Source organism: Somniosus microcephalus, chromosome 22 (assembly GCF_052327205.1).
Source record: "Somniosus microcephalus isolate GS21.2 chromosome 22, FLI_Smic_1.0, whole genome shotgun sequence".
Lineage (NCBI taxonomy): Eukaryota > Metazoa > Chordata > Chondrichthyes > Squaliformes > Somniosidae > Somniosus > Somniosus microcephalus.
Window position 1 is genome coordinate 34,393,838 of NC_141008.1, and position 18,046 is coordinate 34,411,883.

Below are 18,046 nucleotides of genomic sequence, written 5' to 3' on the forward strand. Positions count from 1 at the left end.
TGGGAGATGAAGGGAAGAATGTATTAGCAGAGCCTATAATTTCTAGGTTTATTTTAAAAACATATAAAGTAAATACAGTGACCATGTAGTGTCAGCTCACTTATGACCCTAGCCCCAGCCCAGCCCCAGATATGGCTCCCGACCCCAGCGTGGGCCTGGCCTTAGCCCAGGTTCAACCGCACTTTCCTTCCATTAGTGTTTCTGTATTGCTGAATAGTGGTTATAAACAAGTGATAAGGACACAGGAAACTACATCTCTGAAGCTGTCAAGCTCACTGCAAAACACAACACAGCTTGTAAGCTCCAGAACAAGATTCTCATGAAGGGTGAAAATAATTAGAACATTACCAGCTATGACCTGAAGCCTCACTATAGACTGGCTGAAGGCCAGCTCATATTAGGGAAATCCAGACCAAGCAGCGTGTGTTCGACACACACTTTGCTGATATCAGGTTCTCACTTCATTTACACAGATCAACACATTCCAAGGTGAGCATCTGTGTTACTGCAAGCAGCCACTGATTGAACTGTTCATGGATCAGATCTTGGTTTCTGTAGATGACAGGCATCTCTAACATCCCCACACTGGAGCAGCAATATTAGATTGCAGGACAGCACTAATGCATATAATCTGAATAAGCATCAGCATTCAGGGCACACCGACCACTGACAGGCCAATGATTCTGACTATTTGAAGAGTCACTTGTAATTTTCTGGATCCTGCAGGAAACCTTTTCTGTGTTTGGAAAACTGAGATGGGTGTGAGAGCATCAGTATATGATGTCATATCTAAGTGATGTGAGAGCATCAGTATATGGTGTCACATGCAAGTGATGTGATGAGTTTCCATGTTTAGACATCTTCAGCTGGGAACTGTTAATAAATTTACCTGTGGATAGTATTTCTTACTGGCCAAATACAATATGTCTCCCCCCCCCCATTCCAAACCATGTCAAACCCAGCATCCCTCACTCTGAACCTAGACAAACCTACCTTCTCTCTCAACGCTAACCCAGCCTAGCCCAGCCAAACCTGACTTCCTTCTCACTCCTGTTAATAATTTCTATTTCAGCATTAGAAAAAAAACTGGCAAATGCTCCTGCATGCTCACTGTTGGCCCAGCTAAATACTCAATACTTTAGACCATATCTTGAATTTGTTCAACTTGAAAACAGAATACAATAGTCTCCGTTAAACAGTAACATCAGTGCAATGCACCACTCACCCAGCTTCTCCATGGATGTATTGGGGGCCAGATAACCCCGTTGTAACAGCTGCTCCATCACTCCGTCATCATCCACCTGGATTTCTGAGACCATGTTACATGGCACAAAGCCAGTCTGGCCGTTGCCTTCTCCACGGTAAAACCCATCAGCATCCTTATCACCAAATACCTGCAATGAGATTATTCAGAATGGAGACCTCTCCCTCAGTCTCACCTTCAGTTTACTCCAGGTTCACAACACTTTCCCAGCTCAGCCCCATCTTGGTCTTCACTTCCCAGTGATGACCCTATGCTGCCATAGGCTTTCCCTCTGTGGAAGAGAGGTAGCCAGACAGGAAGTTCCCACCATCATTACTAATGTTATTCAGTAGGCAATTGAAAATATGCTCATGTATAATAGTAGCTTTATCCTGTCCATGCATCTGCTCCCTCGAGACACCCTCAGAGAGGTAGTGTCAGAGTATTTATAACCAGTGTCCCAGGGATCTCATGGATGTGGAGGCAGAAATGCAATCGACTGAGAGAATGGCATAATTTGGAAAGGATGCAGATTTCAAAATTTTTGACACTGCATTGTGACAGATCATTTATTTAAACTATAGGAACATTTCTTCATCAATGCATTAACAGAGATCAAGCAATCTCAGTCACAGGGTGCACAGAGAGATCAGATCATTCTCGGAGCATAATGAATCAAGGGCTGGAACTCACTAAAGTTAAAGTAAGCAAGAAAACAAAATAGAAAAAATAATGGCACTAAAGACTGACATATCCCCAGAACCTGATGGTTTGCACCCCAGGATTTTAAAGAAAGTAGGTGAGGAAATTGCCGGTGTTGTAGCCATAATCTTCCAAAGTTCTCATGATTCAGGAAGTGTCCCTTTAGATTGCAAAATTGCAACTGTAACTCCATTGTTTAAGAAAGGTGAGAGAGAGAAACCAGGAAATTATAGACCCGTTAGTCTTACATCTGTTGTCAGGAAGTGATTGGAATTTATAATTAGGGACAGAGTGACTGAGCACTTAGAGAAATTCGAGCTGATTAGAGAGGGCCAACATGGATTTGTAAAGGGTAGGTTATGTCTAACGAACCTAATTGAATTTTTTGAGGAAGTAACTAAAGTAGTAGATATGGGAATGTCTGTGCATGTAGTTTATATGGACTGCCAGAAGGTATTCAATAATATTCCACATAAAGAGACTGTTAGCTAAAACTAAAGCTCATGGAATTGAAGACAAATTATTGACCTGGTTAGGAGATTGGTTAGGCGGTAGAAGAGAGAGAGTAGGGATAATGGGTACGTTCCTGAATTGGAAGGAAGTGACTAGTGGTGTCCCACAAGGATCTGTGCTAGGGTCTCAACTATTCATTATATTTATTAATTAATGACTTAGATAACACTATAGAGACCCATATATCCAAGTTTGCAGATGACACAAAGATTGATGGCATAGTAAGTAGTTTAGACGGGAGCATAAAATTATGAAGAGACATTGATAGATTAAGTGAGTGGGCGAAACTGTGGCAGATGGATTTCAACGCAGGCAAGTGTGAGTTCATCCATTTTGGATTAAAAAAATAGATCAGAGTATTATTTAAATGGTGAAAAGCTAGGAACAGTGGAGGTCCAAAGAGATTTAGGGGTCCATGCACACATATCACTAAAATGTAGTAGTCAGGTACAAAAAATAATAGAAAAGGCTAATGGAATGATAGTCTTTATAACTAGAGGACTAGAATATAAAGGGAGGAAGTTTTGCTACAGTACAAAGGCCTGGTTAGACCACATCTGGAGTACTGTGTACAGTTCTGAATATATTGGCCTTGGGAGGAGTGCAGCGCAGATTAACCAGAATGTTACCAGAGCTCCAAGGGTTAGATTATGAGGAGAAATGACATAAACTCGGCTTGTATTCCCTAGAATATAGAAGGCTCAGGGGTGATTTGATTGAGGCTTTTAGGATAGGGTAGATAGAGAGAAACTTTTTCTATTGATGGGGGAGTCTAGGACAAGGGAACAAGTGATACACTCTGACCTGAATGGCCTACTCCTGTTCCTATGTTCCTAAGTCACAGGGTGCACAGAGAGATCAGATAACTCTCAGTCACGGGGTGCACTGCCTCAGTGAGCTCTGAAACCAGGCATCATTTAGCAGCAAGAACTGGAGCTTGGAAGCAAGCCTGTCTTGAACACCTGACAGAAATATCCTTTTAAAAACAGCTCTCTTCTTTGAGGCTTCTTTCTACGGCTGTGGCAGTTGAGCTCCCTGCTTGGGATTCTCTGCTCCGATTCACCAAGATCTGGATGTTAATTAAACCAGAAAGATGCACAGTTTTTTTTAACTAATTGATATTCATGCAGATTCTTTGCCGAGACAATCTTCTTGCTGTACATTCTGCAGTATAACAGGGTGGTAACTGTACAAAGGCAGATCTCGCATGACACAGATTCCACAGGTCAATCCACACTCAAGCAACATTGGTTCAGTCAATTCAGGCTAAATCTTTGTGTGCAGTGGACAGAGTTGCAGGAATTCATACTGTCTAAGTGACAGATCCACCATCAGTGCCTGAAACTTTGCACTGGTTCTCTGTATTATGGGCGATACAGAATATTGAGGTGCAGCAGTTCTTGTGGTCTTGGCATAATGATGGAGACCTGAATTTAGCACTAGTAGCTCTCAGGGTGCTGCTTTAATAATGATCTTATACAGGACCAACAGCCCCGCCATTACTCTTGGAATAGTCAGTCAGGTCTAGAGGTAACAAAGGCATGGATGAGGGTTTCAGCAGTAGATGAGTTGAGGCAGGGGCGGAGATGGGTGTGTGGAAGTAAGCGGTCCTGGTGATGAAGCAGATATGTGATCGGAAGCTCATCTCAGGGTCAAACAGGATGCCAAGGTTGCAATCAGTGTAGTTCAGCCTCAGACAGTGACCAGGGAGAGGGATGGAGTCGGTGGCCAGGGAACAGAGTTTGCGGCGGGGACCAAAGTCAATGGCTTTGGTCTTCCCAATATTTAGTTGGAGGAATTTTCTGCTCATCCAGGACTGGATGTCGGACAAGCAGCGTGACAAATCAGAGGCAGTGGAGGGGTCGACAGAGATGGCGGTGAGGTAGAGCTGGCTGTCGTCAGCATACATATGGAACCTGACTTCAAGTTTCTGAATGTCACCCAAGGGGCAGCATGTAGATGAGAAATAGGAGGGGGCCAAAGATAGATGCTTGGGTAAAGGTGCGGGAGCGGGAAGAGAAGCCATTGCAGATGATTCTCTGGCTATGACTGGATACATAAGAATGGAACCAGGTGAGGGCAGTCCCACCCAGCTGGACGACAGAGGAGAGGTGTTGGAGGAGGATGGTGTGGTCAACCGTGTCAAAGGCTGCAGAGTTTATCATGGTCACAGTCACATAGGATGTCATTTGTGACTTGATTCTTCATGTGTGAGCCCAGACAGCACATGCCAGAAGACTCTTCCCTCCATGGAGCCAAGCATGACCCTGTCCTCATGTGGCATACACACACAAACTTCCCAGCGGGGGTCACTGGATAGTGATCAGGTGCAAGAACCTTGGCTGATTATTCCCTTCACTAACCCCGAGGCCAATTACAGTGCTCCTACTGCTGCACTAACAGAGTACAGCTAACTCAGCAGAGATCCCGGGATCGATCCTGTAGTGTATGTACCTTTAAGGGGAGAACTACTTTTTACAGCTCCTGTATACTGTAGTACCGGCAGTGACCACACCTGTATATAAACCCTGAGTAGGGATCTGTACGTTTAGTTTTAGAGTAACCCTCATCCAGTAAATACCTGTTGATTGTTCCCTGCAGTCTCGTGTCTAGTTATTGAAGGACACACTACATCAAAATACACGGATCTAACAGATCCCATGATTTTCTGGTCTGTGTGGCTCAGTAGCACATTGGCGGTGCGTATTACCTGTGATTATTTCTTTATTCAATTAAAATATTCTATGAGGATTCTGAGAGACTATTATGTGTGATGTTATACAGACTGCAGTCAATATCAGGACGCAGATATTACGATGTATTCATATACTGAAAATGTGCGTCACAGAGGTCGCAATGATCAGCTGTCCATCCTGAACAAATTGCTGAACCGATGGCTACCCTTGTGGAAAGTGTCTGTCATTGCTCAATACTGACTACAGTAGGAAACGTGCCGCACACATTCCAGTAAACACCCAGAGGGTGCTTGCGCCGAGCAGCTTAGATAGCAGCAGCAGTAACATGGACATGATTTGGAAAGGGATCCCTATCTGTATCTGCAATGCTGGTCCCTACTGTATTTCTAACACACTGCTTTAGAGAATTCTATCACACTGTTCATCACATTCTCAATCATTCCATGCTTCACTTACAGTTTAATATTAATGCATTGCCTCTACAATCAGTGACTTTCAGAAGCAGTTTGTGAACAACCACACCTTCTCCATGATATTTGGACCTCCTTCCTCGGGACTACAATCTTCCACATCTATAGAATGTAGCGGTAAATCCCAACATGTCTCTTCCTCTAGAGAGACAGGTTTTAGAAATTATGTTACTATGGATGCTGTGCTCTTACCTTTAGGATCTGACCCTCCTTAAATGCCAACTCCTCCTCTGCAGCATCTGGGTTTGGTGACATTGTTGCAGGATTGTAATCGAACAAAGCCACAAAGATGCGAATAAGACCACCATCTGCAGTTCCCTTTGACTCTGTCTCCTCGTATCCATCCAGGATCGAAGTTTCTCGACTTCTAGAACTCTCGGCAAGTGAAGCTGAAATCAAGAGATCAGCAGGTGAGGATCTGATAGGATGCACTGCGGCAACTCACTAAGATTATTTTGACATCACTGCCTTCCCTCTGTGACCTGTACCATTGAGAAGGACACAAGCAGTAATGTCGTTGGAGCACCAACATTGCTAGGTCACACAGCATCTTGACTTGGATGTATGCTGCCATTGCACCTTTGTTGCTAGATCTATATCCTGGAATTCCCTACCTAACACCATTGTGGAAGTGCCATTTGTACAAGGACTGCAACGGTTCAAAGAATAGGCCCATCACCATTTTCTCAGGGCAACTAAGAATGGACAATAGATACAGCCTTGCCAGTGCTGTCCACATCCTGAGAACAAATAAAAATAACAGAAACAGTCTGTTTCTATCACCCTGTGCCATCTGTTCTTAATTTTAAATATCTCTATCAAATCACCCTGTAATCTCCTCTATCCTAACAAAAACAGGTCAAATTTTTTTTTTAAGTTGTTCTTTGTATTTGAATTTCCTCATGCCAGGCAGCATCTTAGTGAATCTGTACTGTACCCTTCTCTATTGCCTCAACATCCTTCCTATAGCGTGAAATCTAAAGCTGCACACAGTACTCCAACTGTGGTCAGACTAAGATTTTATATAGATTCAGATTACATAATGACTTTTATATTCAATGCCTCTTACCATTAAATCCCAGTAATCTATTATCTTTTTTTCATGGCTTTGAGGTACTGAGTGTGTGAGCAATTGTGGGGATAGTACCGGCTGGATTGGGTTTAATCAGCATGATAACTGCGATATCGATTTTTCCAACATCTAACCCACAATAAAAAGCTCCAGAGGCTATGGCAGCAGCAAAGACTGCTTCATTGGGTGAGACACAAACTACAATACTCGAGATTTTCTGCTTAATTTGGAAAGCTGCAATGAAAGAGCATTGATACTGACCTTTGGAAGGGAGCAACTCCCCTCTGCTGAGCTTGAGTGAGGGGCTGTTCTTGGCATTTAAAGCTCGTATTGCAGGAGAGTCAGGAAGACAGTGAGATACTGAATCTGTGTTTATCGCAAAGCCCTGAAAAACAGTCAACACAGAAAGATCGAAGCAAGAGGATCGGAGAAGTAAAAGAATATTACAGCACATATGTAACCTTTCCAGGTTATACCTTATCCAGCCTTTCATGCACAAGTGCCTGCACACCAGTATGCTCACCACAGTCTCTTGCACACTGGCACCTGCCCACCAGAAAACTCACCAGTCTTGCACACTTGGTACCCTCACCACAATCTCTCACACGCCAGTAAACTCATCAGTCTCTTGCATACCAGTAAACTCACTGTAATCTCTTGTATACTGTCACCTGCACACCAGACAGCGCCCAGTCTCTCACACACCAGCCCATGACAGATTGCGAGTTGATTCTCCACAGAAAGGCTTTTCTCTGCACATACATCCAATACATATTTACTGCCTTTGGTACACAACCTACAGTGATTTTCACACATACTCCACACTTTCCACATTGTGCTGGTATGTGAAGGCACCACTCTCCCCTCACAATGCTAAATAACTACCAAGCATCGTGCCTGTTGAGTTGTTTATGCAGTGATGTAAGATCTGGGGATGAGTCCCAGTCTATGAGGACCTGTGGGTGGGATTGGATGGTTGTGCCCTATAGAGAGCCAGAATTGATGCTTGATAATGTGCATTTCTGATCCACATGGATTTTTTTATTCCCCCCCCCGCACACAGTTCAGCCAATTGAAAATGCAGTTACACAGTTTCACATAATCCTTTCAAAGTTACATAATTGTAGAATGGCCTTTTATATAGGTTGAGTTAAATGGACAGACCTGTCTCCCAGAGAACAGCAAAATAATATTCTAACAATAGATCAACACATAGCCTGGGTAACTGGCAGTGACAAAATATGACACCTTATAGCCCTGGATCTACAGCACATATTTCCATAGGGAAAACCCTGAACAATCAACCTTTCTTGCACCCTTCCTTGTCCTGTGACTCGATGCACCTTCACCGTCACAGGTGCTGGTACGTCAACCTCCCTCATGATCATAGGTCCTATATGGACACCTTTCTTCATGATCATAGGTAACACATATTTGCAGTCAGTGATTACTAAGTCTCCCATATATATTCTAACTACACTCACAGTTAAAGTTTGCACATTCAGCTCTGTCATATGGTGGTGGAATATTGGAACAAACAGGCAAACTATGGGTCTGAATTGAAGCCAATAAACACTTATGATATTTTGTATTCCAGCAAGTTTAAACCAAACTTCTGTACCAATGGGAGGGTCTGTGCATCCAGACCAGTCTTAGATTTAGCAAAGATGGCTTATTCTATCAGTGAGATTAAATGGACAGTCATTTTTGTGTCTACTCCCTGTAGAAGCTCCTTCTTCACTAACTCGGGGTTATTTTCTCAGATGTTCAGGGATCTGGTCCATCAGCGATCTGTTGCCATTGTCCAAATAAAGGAATAGAAGTCTATTGCTGCCTTGTGGACACTCTAAAACTGGAAAGATAAATGTATCTAAAATACAACTTTTTTTCCCCCTTACACTCCAGGTCCAACTATTGGCAGATATCAGCACTGTTCCCAGGTACTGACTGAACTTTGAGGAAGCATAGACTGAGGAGCTACAGGCCAATCTATAGGAGAAGGTACAGGTACTGATAGACATGACCTAATAGTATCTGTCACACCAACATTGCAGGGACAGCAACCAGTACAAAGAAAATGGGGCGGGGGTGCAAGAATTGGTACCAAATAACTCAGCACTGACTTCAGTGATGAAGACAATTGGCTCCTGCTAATTGTAAAGGCAGGAGAGCTTGGAGGACAAATTGTTTGTCCATGTTGAATGAGAATCAATAGCTTGGGAGTAGGAGAGTTGCCTATTTGGGCCCATAACAATCTGAGGACAGGAAGCAGGAATTGTGGAATTCGTTGAGCAATATTCAGCTCACAGCTGTTCTAGGTTTATCAGCTGTAGGAACTTTACACCTCAAAAAAGCATTTACTCTTTGGTGGGGAGGCCACAGTGACTCATTACCCAATTTACAGTGAAATCTTTGGACCAGAAACAAACAGCAAAGCTTGAGTGCTGCCAGCAGGCAGTACCCTGTCAGTAAGACAGTGTTGCATCTCAGTGATGGGTGGCCAGCCAACAGATAGGCCTCACAGTCCTGAATGATACCCAACACAATGGGAACACCACCACCTCCAAGTTCCCCTCCAAGTCACACACCATCCTGACTTGGAAGTATATTGCCGTTCCTGCATCGTCGCTGGGTCAAAGTCCTGGAACTTCCTCCCTAACAGCACTGTGGGAGTATCTTCACCACACGGACTGCAGCGGTTCAAGAAGGTGGCTCACCACCACCTTCTCAAGGGCAACTAGGGATGGGCAATAAATGGTGGCCTTGCCAGCGACACCCACATCCCATGAATGAATTTTTAAAAATCTGTAAACATGACTTGAGCCTAAATAGTTTGCCCATTTCAGAAAGGTAAATTTCAGGCCACTGCCGGCGAGGCACCGGGCATGGAGTCCAGGAGCAAGGGTGGCATCCAGGAGTGAGGGTCGAGTTCAGAAGTGGGTGAAGCAGCAACGAGGCGCGCGGGGGGTGGGGGGGCAGGGAGATCAGGATACTGTGGAGTTGGGTTGCTCCTCAGAATCGATTTTTAACATTTTACTTATTCACCTTTTACTGGCGGCTATGCAATGCCCAACTTCTCAGGGGGGGGTCTAAAACAATCGTTAGATCCCCTCATGTACGTATACCTGTTTTTTGTGGCCACCAGGGAATCCCTGAAAAGTGGCTCGAGCCAATATCGGGTCAGACGTCTTTTAAGCATCCTTTGGGTGGACCCCAAAATTGGCTCTCGTGGCGTCCATTTTATGAAGGGGAAGTCATGTTTGACAAATTTGCTGGAGTTCTTTGAGGAAGTAACATATAGGGTGGATAAAGGGGAACCAGTGGACGTAGTGTATTTAGACTTCCAAAAGGCAGTTGACAAGGTGCCACACAAAAGATTATTGCTTAAGATAAAAAATCACGGGATTGGGGGTAATATTCTGGCATGGATAGAGGATTGGCTATCTAACAGAAGGCAGAGAGTTGGGATAAATGGTTCATTCTCAGACTGGCAATCAGTAACTAGTGGTGTTCCGCAGGGGTCAGTGCTGGGTCCCCAACTCTTTACAATCTATATTAACGATTTGGAGGAGAGGACCGAGTGTAACATATCAAAGTTTGCAGATGATACTAAGATGGGAGGGAAAGTAGTGAGTGAGGAGGACATAAAAAACCTGCAAGGGGACATAGACAGGCTAAGTAAGTGGGCAGAGATTTGGCAGATGGAATACAATACTGGAAAGTGTGAGGTTATGCACTTTGGCAGGAAAAATCATAGAGCAAGTTATTATCTTAATGGCAAGAAACTGGAAAGTACTGAAGTACAAAGGGATCTGGGGGTCCTGGTGCACGAAACTCAAAAGGTTAGTATGCAGGTGCAGCAAGTGATTAAGAAGGCCAATGGAATGTTGGCTTTCATTGCTAGGGGGATAGAATATAAAAATAGGGAGGTATTGCTTCAGTTGTACAAGGTATTGATGAGACCGCACCTGGAATACTGCATACAGTTTTGGTGTCCATACTTAAGAAAGACATACTTGCTCTCGAGTCAGTACAAAGAAGGTTCACTCGGTTAATCCTGGGGATGAGGGGATGGACATATGAGGAGAGGTTGAGTAGATTGGGACTCTACTCATTGGAGTTCAGAAGAATGAGAGGCGATCTTATTGAAACATATAAGATTGTGAAGGGGTTGGATCGGGTGGATGCGGGGAGGATGTTCCCGATGATGGGTGAAACTAGAACTAGGGGGCATAGTCTTAGAATAAGGGGCTGCTCTTTCAAAACTGAGATGAGGAGGAACTACTTCACTCAGAGGGTGGTAGGTCCATGGAATATGCTGCCCCAAAAAGCTGTAGAAGCTACATCATTACATAAATTTAAAACAGAAATAGACAGTTTCCTAGAAGTAAAGGGAATTAAGGGTTACGGGGAGCGGGCAGGAATTTGGACATGAGTCTAGGTTCGGATCGGACATGGCCCTGTGGGTAGCGGAGCTGGCCCAGGGGCCGTGTAGCCTGATCCTGCTCCTATTTCGTGTGTCTAATTCTGTTAGATTCAGGAGATGGTTCAGTGATAGTAGATTGGCGGTTAGGATCAGATCAGCCATGATCTTATTGAATGGCGGAGCAGGCTCGAGGGGCTGATTGGCCTACTCCTGCTCCTATTTCTTATGTTCTTAAAATGGCCGCAACCAGTTCTAATTTCTAACCTTTGAGTCTGAAGCAGGTCACATTATTTAGCCAGTAACATAAGCAACTTCCAGACAGTCCAAACTGAATGAGGCCATGAAAACATCAAATGAATTCAACAGTGCAGTCTAATTACAATAAAGCCAAAAGAAATAAACTTCCATGTATTCAGACAATTAAGAGACAGAGGGCATGATAAGCTCAATGTGTTATACAAATTCCTTTGCAGCAACAGTGTCTGCAACATTTCATTGCATGAAGCACTTCGAGCTTGCCCATGTGAGAAGTCAGTATGCGACTGTAAGGATTATTACTTATTTAATTATATCTGGTTCACTCTGTTGAACGGAGAGCATTCTTATCTCCTTTTTCACCAACTCTCTCCCCTTCTGAAGGTGTTGGCTCAATTCAGGGGCATGGGTTCCCATGATATTGATTACAATAACAGGTTCAATGTACTTTAATTAATGTCCATTATTAGTTGTAGGGGAGTTTGTGGTTGCCCTCTGATATCTCACTCAAGTGGCCATTCTTCATGTGTGAGCCTAGACAGGAAATGTTAAAACCAACCCTGATCCTGTCCTCACTCTATGTCCACATCACTTTCCAGCAGCGATGAATGAATAGTCTTGAGATGCAATGACTCTGGCTGATTTTTCCTTCCCCAATCCAAGGCTATCTAGTGCTCCTACAATTATCCTAGCTGAGATTAGCTAACACAGCGCAGGGTAGGAATCAAAACTCATCAGTGCAGATCAGTTATTCACTGTTTCAATCAGCTGGGCCACCAGGAGAGCTCCACAAAACAGAAGGGGGGAAAAATTGGGTGAGTGGCGCCACCTGTTAGCGCCTAAAGAGGCAGTCAGTGGCTGTAGCACCACTGGCTGCGCCTCCCGCGATATTCAGCAGGGGCGCTAATGGTGGCGTTAGCCATTTGCGCTGCGCCGCCACCGATGACGTCATCGGTGTGCGCAGCGCCCCATTCGCGATATTTGGTAGCGAATGGCGCACCCGGTTCACGGGGCCTTGCTGTGCCGGCAGCGGCGCAAGTTAAGGTGGAGGTGTGGGGCGGCCGCCTTTTTCGGCGCCTGCCTGCCAGCACCTCCGTCCCCGGCCTCCTGACCCCGCCCCCGCGGCATTGCTGGCTGTTTCCCGAGAGCCCGGCACTTCTCCTTGGTGCCGGGCTCATTTGCCGGCACTCGCGAGCAGGGATCGCGCTGTTGCAGGCCCCTCCCCCTTAACAATGGGAGGAAGGCCTGCAGTACCGCAGCATGCCGTGCCGCAGCGTGTGGCGCTGCGGCACGTTGCGCTGCGATATTCAGTTTCAGCGCCCTAAGAGGAACGCGGAGCGCCTCGAGCCTCGCCCTGTCTCCCTCTAGGGGCAATGAAACTGAATATCTGCCGATCGCTAAAGCCTCGAACGCTGCGCTAAATCTGGCGACTTTGGCGCCCCAACCCAATTTTTAGGCCAAGGCGTTTAATTCTTTACTCTGTTATCAATGTGAGAGGAGCCAGTGGTCTCCAGTGAAGGCAGTTAGCTAGGTAAATCATAGCGTCTCTAAGAATGATTCTCTATGCAAGTCAATCATAACACACATACAGTCTGTCCACAAGCAGAATATATTCAGCAAATTAGGACTGGGCTAAGTCTATGGCAACTATTTCAAATCCCGAGAGTGATGGTGGAAAAGTCTGTTATTCTTATTAACAATCAGCACTCCTGGAAAAGTTGAAGATAGAACAAAAGAAAAAAATTGGCACTTATTTATAACTTACCACACCCCTCAGAAACATCTATTGGAACTCCATAATGAATTGCTTTGAAGTGCAGTGACATGTGTGGACAAACACAGCAGTTATTTGATGCTCAACAAGATCCCACAAACAGCAATGAGGTGAATGCCCAATATGCGAGAATGTCCTAAGATCTGATCTGATTTTTGGTGGTGCTAGTTCAAAGAGGAATGTTAGCCAGGATATTGGGATAAATCACAGCTTTTCTTCCAATAGTACCATGGGATTTTTAATATCCACCTGAACCAGTGGAACAAGTAGATGGGATCTTTGCTTAATATCTCATCTCCAACAGTGCAACAGTCCCTCAGTATTGCACTGAAGTGCCAGCCTGGATCATGTGCTTAAGTCTTGCAATGTAGTTTGATCCCATAACCTTCTAACTTAGAGGTGAGAGTGCTACTAAATGAGCCACGTTCACACTAGGCATCTCTAACAAGACAAGAGAGGACATGGAGAAAACTGAACATTAATTATTTTTTGTACCATGTACTTCAAAATACCTCCATTCATTTACACTCCCCAAAACAGAGTATTTACCCCAGGGAAAACAGGGGGATAATACAGAGTAGGTGTCATATTGGGGTTGGCATATGTTGTTAGTGGGGAACAAAGCAGGCAGTTGCAGCATCGGCCTCACGGAGAAATGCACACCTCACTCAGGCTGTCCATCCTCTGAAGGAGACTGAGATGAAAGCTTCTGAAAGGAAAATATCCCATAAATGATATGCATTTGTGAATTAAGAAAGGGTTCCAGTGTTTGTGGGGACCAATTCAATCAGCTCACCTTTTACTGCGGTTCAGTACTTAGAATGGAACTTCACAAACTCCCCTAAAACTAATAATGGGCATTAATTAAAGTACATTGAACCTGTTATATTGTAATCAATGTCAAACCATTTGCTCATCACTTGTGTACAATGGACTACTGGTTCTGCTTTAACAGGGACTGCTTAGTATTTTACGAGTCCCAGGACATTGTTGTTTATCGTCTACAAATGACCCAATCTCTAACCTGAATCTTGATCTACTTTTTATTGGCCCAAAAATTGCTGTGGCAAGCCAACGAATGGTGCCAGCCGTTAGTTAGACTTGCCCTTGCCTGTTTAATCTCCATGATATTTTGGCCTGCAAGTTGCTGGAAGTGCGAGATGAAAACAGCCCTGAGGCATCTGAGATTTGAGTGAATAGAGCAAGCAACTGTGCATCTCCTTAACCGATCAGATTGAATGATTGTGAAATGAATCGTGCAAGGTCTGAACAAGGAAGTGTAAGTTAGATTGGATGAATTCAATGTCAAATCAGGTACAGAAAGAGAAAGAAAGATTGGATTAACAGAGAGAAAAAAAAGAAAAAGTTAAAAAAATGTTTTTAATTAAAAATAATTTAACTCAAACAATTAAACCCCGAAGGAATGAGACTCCACACTTGTGATAGTTAATTTTCAGTGCCAGGGAGGTTGACTGGAAGTAATTAACACTTACAATGCCGTTAAAAGGGTACTTAGATTTGAAATGACTTGACTTAACTTTCTGTGGTGAGATTACTTACCGTGCAAGTACAGGAACTTCATGCCGTTCAATGCATTTGAATGGGGAGCCAGACATCGAGATGCCATTTTCGCGAAGCTAACAGTGGAGTGGTGCAACTCCGACAGATTTCTGCATTTAATCGCGCATCTGCTATTGCTTGAAGTTGCTATGGCATTTGCACATAAATAATGGCGAGCACCATTAGCCTCACCGCTATTCTGGCAGCAATTTTTGGGCCATTGCCTTTAATGATGCCTTCTTAGCTGGCTGGAGCAGTCACTCATGTACTCTCCATCGGGATCTACCCTTTTCCATTTGGCAAACCTCGCTCGGGGTGATCCTATTTAACGCAGACTGTGGACAAAACACTGCATGTGAGAAGAGGACTCCAATTTATCACAAAAACTTTTTTTAAATCTCATAGAACTGGACTGACTGATTATCCCTCCAAAGTGTTTCTATTTAAGAACTTTAGAGTCCAAAGAAAGAAAAGACCAATTTGGCCCATTGATCGCATTCCATCCAGACTCCATGTCTGCTTATTCTGTCATGAACTGTCAACTTTAAGCTCCTTCCATTACCTTCCCTGAAAAAAATCAGAGTGCTATTAATATGTCCATAACTCTCAATTCCCCTCTCAACAGATATTTATTGAGCTCTCTTCAAGGAGTCAACTGAGCCGAACTCAGTTACCTTCTCTGGGAGTCTGTTCCATGTGTCCACTATTTCCCAGAAAACTCAAACCAAATACACACTTCCTGTATTCCTTGAGGTTAGTGTACTTCTTGTATTCTTTCTGGTCAGTGTACTTTACACAATTACTGCAAGCTGTCCTTCTGGACCTCTGCTGATAGCATACATGCTCACATTTAAAATCAAATCTTGATATTGAGGTCTGGAGTGTTGCAATGTGTTGGAGCCCTGCTAGGATGTCAGTCTCTAATTCCTTGCACAGGGAGCATCCAGTACCAGTCATGTCATCTCATCACAGGGTCAAGCAAAATCAGAGGGAGAAAATCATGCAGGTGGCTTTCACCCACCTCCACGTGATTATCCAGAAGTTGTACGGCAGAGTGCTGGGGCAGAAACTCAGAATGGGAAAATACCATTAAAAAGATTTCTTAATCTAAGAAATGAAATGCAGAACAGCACTCCATTTATTTGTCATTTCACCAGCTACATCTAACCCAAACCACAAGTTATAGGATCACTGAACTCATAAATCACTAAAACAAACACTAGCAGTGTTGTCACTAGGTTGGTTTAGTGTTTTGGTACCAACACTGGAGTCAAAATTCCACTTTTGCCAATACACATCTTAAAGTGGCATTCTTAATTCATCCCTCAAATTGCTCCCATTGCCAGTGACAGACCTGCAACCACCAATACTTCATCCTAGCATTATACAGCTTGAAAGGTTCTCTCTAGATGTGAACCAGGTTTGGAAGGCAGAATCTATAATTGTGGCGCTGGGTGATTGACATTTCATAAACCAATGATTAAATGTTGCTGAAATCCTAGTGACACTACTGCTTCGCATCATCACCATGGTCTCCTAGCATCAAAGCTTATATTAAGCTGAATGGATGCCTTGAGGCTCCACTTCCTGTTTTGTTAAATGAAAAAAAATGTACTGCATCCAATGCTGGTATCCAATTAAGCCAGAAGGATAATTAATGGTTAATAATTTTTGTAACTCTGACGGCCTGACTGATATCCAATTAAACTAAAATTGAACCTATCAGCTGGCTGAAGGACATTGATGCTAGGAAAGCATGGACTACTGCTTCACACTACCAACCAAAAATAAAGGAGATGTAGATCACTGGGAAGCAAACAAGGTGGTCAAACAAACTGACAGCCACAAGAAACAGAACTAAGGGGAGGGTGGAGTAGGTGAACAGTGAGATAAACACACACCCGTGTACATGTTGAATCCTCAGGCTCAGTCTTTGCCCTTGCCCTTGTCCTGCCCAATACATAAGATTCCATTTTCCAAGCCTCCAACTCTTTCTCCTTCGCGATCCTTCCTTTAAGCCTCTCTCGTTCACAATGTACCAGGCTCCTGGGGAAAGCAGGCTTATCCTTCCTCTTATGATGACGGAGTGACTTGGTGCTACCAGAGCTCGAATCAAAAACATCGTCTTCAACAGAGGCCTGCCTCTGTCCAGTTGACTGGGTAGACTCACACTGGCTGGAACAGTCACTCACATCTTCTCTGTTTGTCTGGCTGCTGTCCCACCAACCTGATCTCATTTGGTCCAGATGACTAACATGTGGGCAGAAATGTAAGCTGGGAGTCAGCATTTCTTCTTCCTCCTCAGTGCCATACTCTATATCTATCTCTAGGTGTTTGTGTGACATCTGGTCTCTCCTGTTGTAATGAGGATTCTCAGTTACTGCTGCATTCACCTCTTTGGGATCTGTAGACCTAATCCGTGTCCGAGATTGCATCTGTAATGCGGATGTTGGATCCACAACACTCAGCTCTAAAACATCCCTGTGGTTCTCCTCTATTAGAGATTTCTCTATACATTCGGTGGCATCCAGGTCATCAATGGTGCTATCCTGTCTGTATTCTGAAGTCTTCCCTTCCCATCGGTGGGACCTGGTATACCCCTTGGTGTATGTATGATTAAACTTGGCACCAGAGTATGCATAGCCACTTGCCTCTTCACTCCATTCCTTGTTTTTGATGTTAGTCTTGGTGTAGTGAGGCTGCTTTTCACCTGGCTCCTGCCTATTGCTCTGATCACAGATATAGTCAAAAGTTAAGCCCTCTTCCCAGTCCATGATTTTCAGCTCACTCTGTGCAACATTAGAGCCCATAGCCTCCTGCACTAGATTTTTGCTGTTACCCTGACTGATGTTGGAGATTGGCTTCTCTCCCAATTCTTGATTTTTGGTATCAAAGTTCGAGGCTTGGTCTCTCTGTCTGTGGATTTTAGAACTAGTTTGCACACATTTAAATAGTTGATCCTGTTCCTCTAATTGCACTCTCTCCTGGGAGTGGTCAGGGGACTTTTCTCCTTGTTCTTGGTTTCTGGCACCACCCTGGCTGCTGCTACAGATGGCCTCCTTGTCCTCGTCCTCCTCCTCCTCCTCTGTTACTTCAGGAATGCTGAATAGCTTCTTACTGCAGTGTTTCTGCAGAGGAAGTTCTAGAATTTTCTCCAGAAACTCCTCATCGCTATCAGTTTCATACTGCTCAGGCTGTTGCGATATGGTTAACACGTACAGTGGTTGAGTGCATGCAAGGAAGGGATGGGGGAGGGAGAAAGAAAGAAAAAAAGTAAAGATGAAAATTGAAACAAGGTCAACTCAAAGCACAGTAAAGCAACAGAAATCCAGAGA

General features: G+C 44.1%; 1 protein-coding gene across 12 annotated transcripts in view; it reads right to left on the reverse strand.

Moving 5' to 3' along the window:
- tspoap1 (TSPO associated protein 1) overlaps positions 1-18,046 on the reverse strand; it is a 333,678-nt gene that overhangs the window by 26,307 nt on the left and 289,325 nt on the right. For all 12 annotated transcript variants that reach the window (XM_085964438.1, XM_085964437.1, XM_085964436.1 and 9 more), the window contains 4 exons: positions 16,613-17,905; positions 6,958-7,081; positions 5,817-6,013; positions 1,226-1,394 (listed from right to left, as the gene is read on the reverse strand). In XM_085964438.1, the coding sequence (XP_085820564.1) occupies positions 1,226-1,394; positions 5,817-6,013; positions 6,958-7,081; positions 16,613-17,905 (1,783 nt within the window). The remainder of the gene's footprint in view (positions 1-1,225; positions 1,395-5,816; positions 6,014-6,957; positions 7,082-16,612; positions 17,906-18,046) is intronic.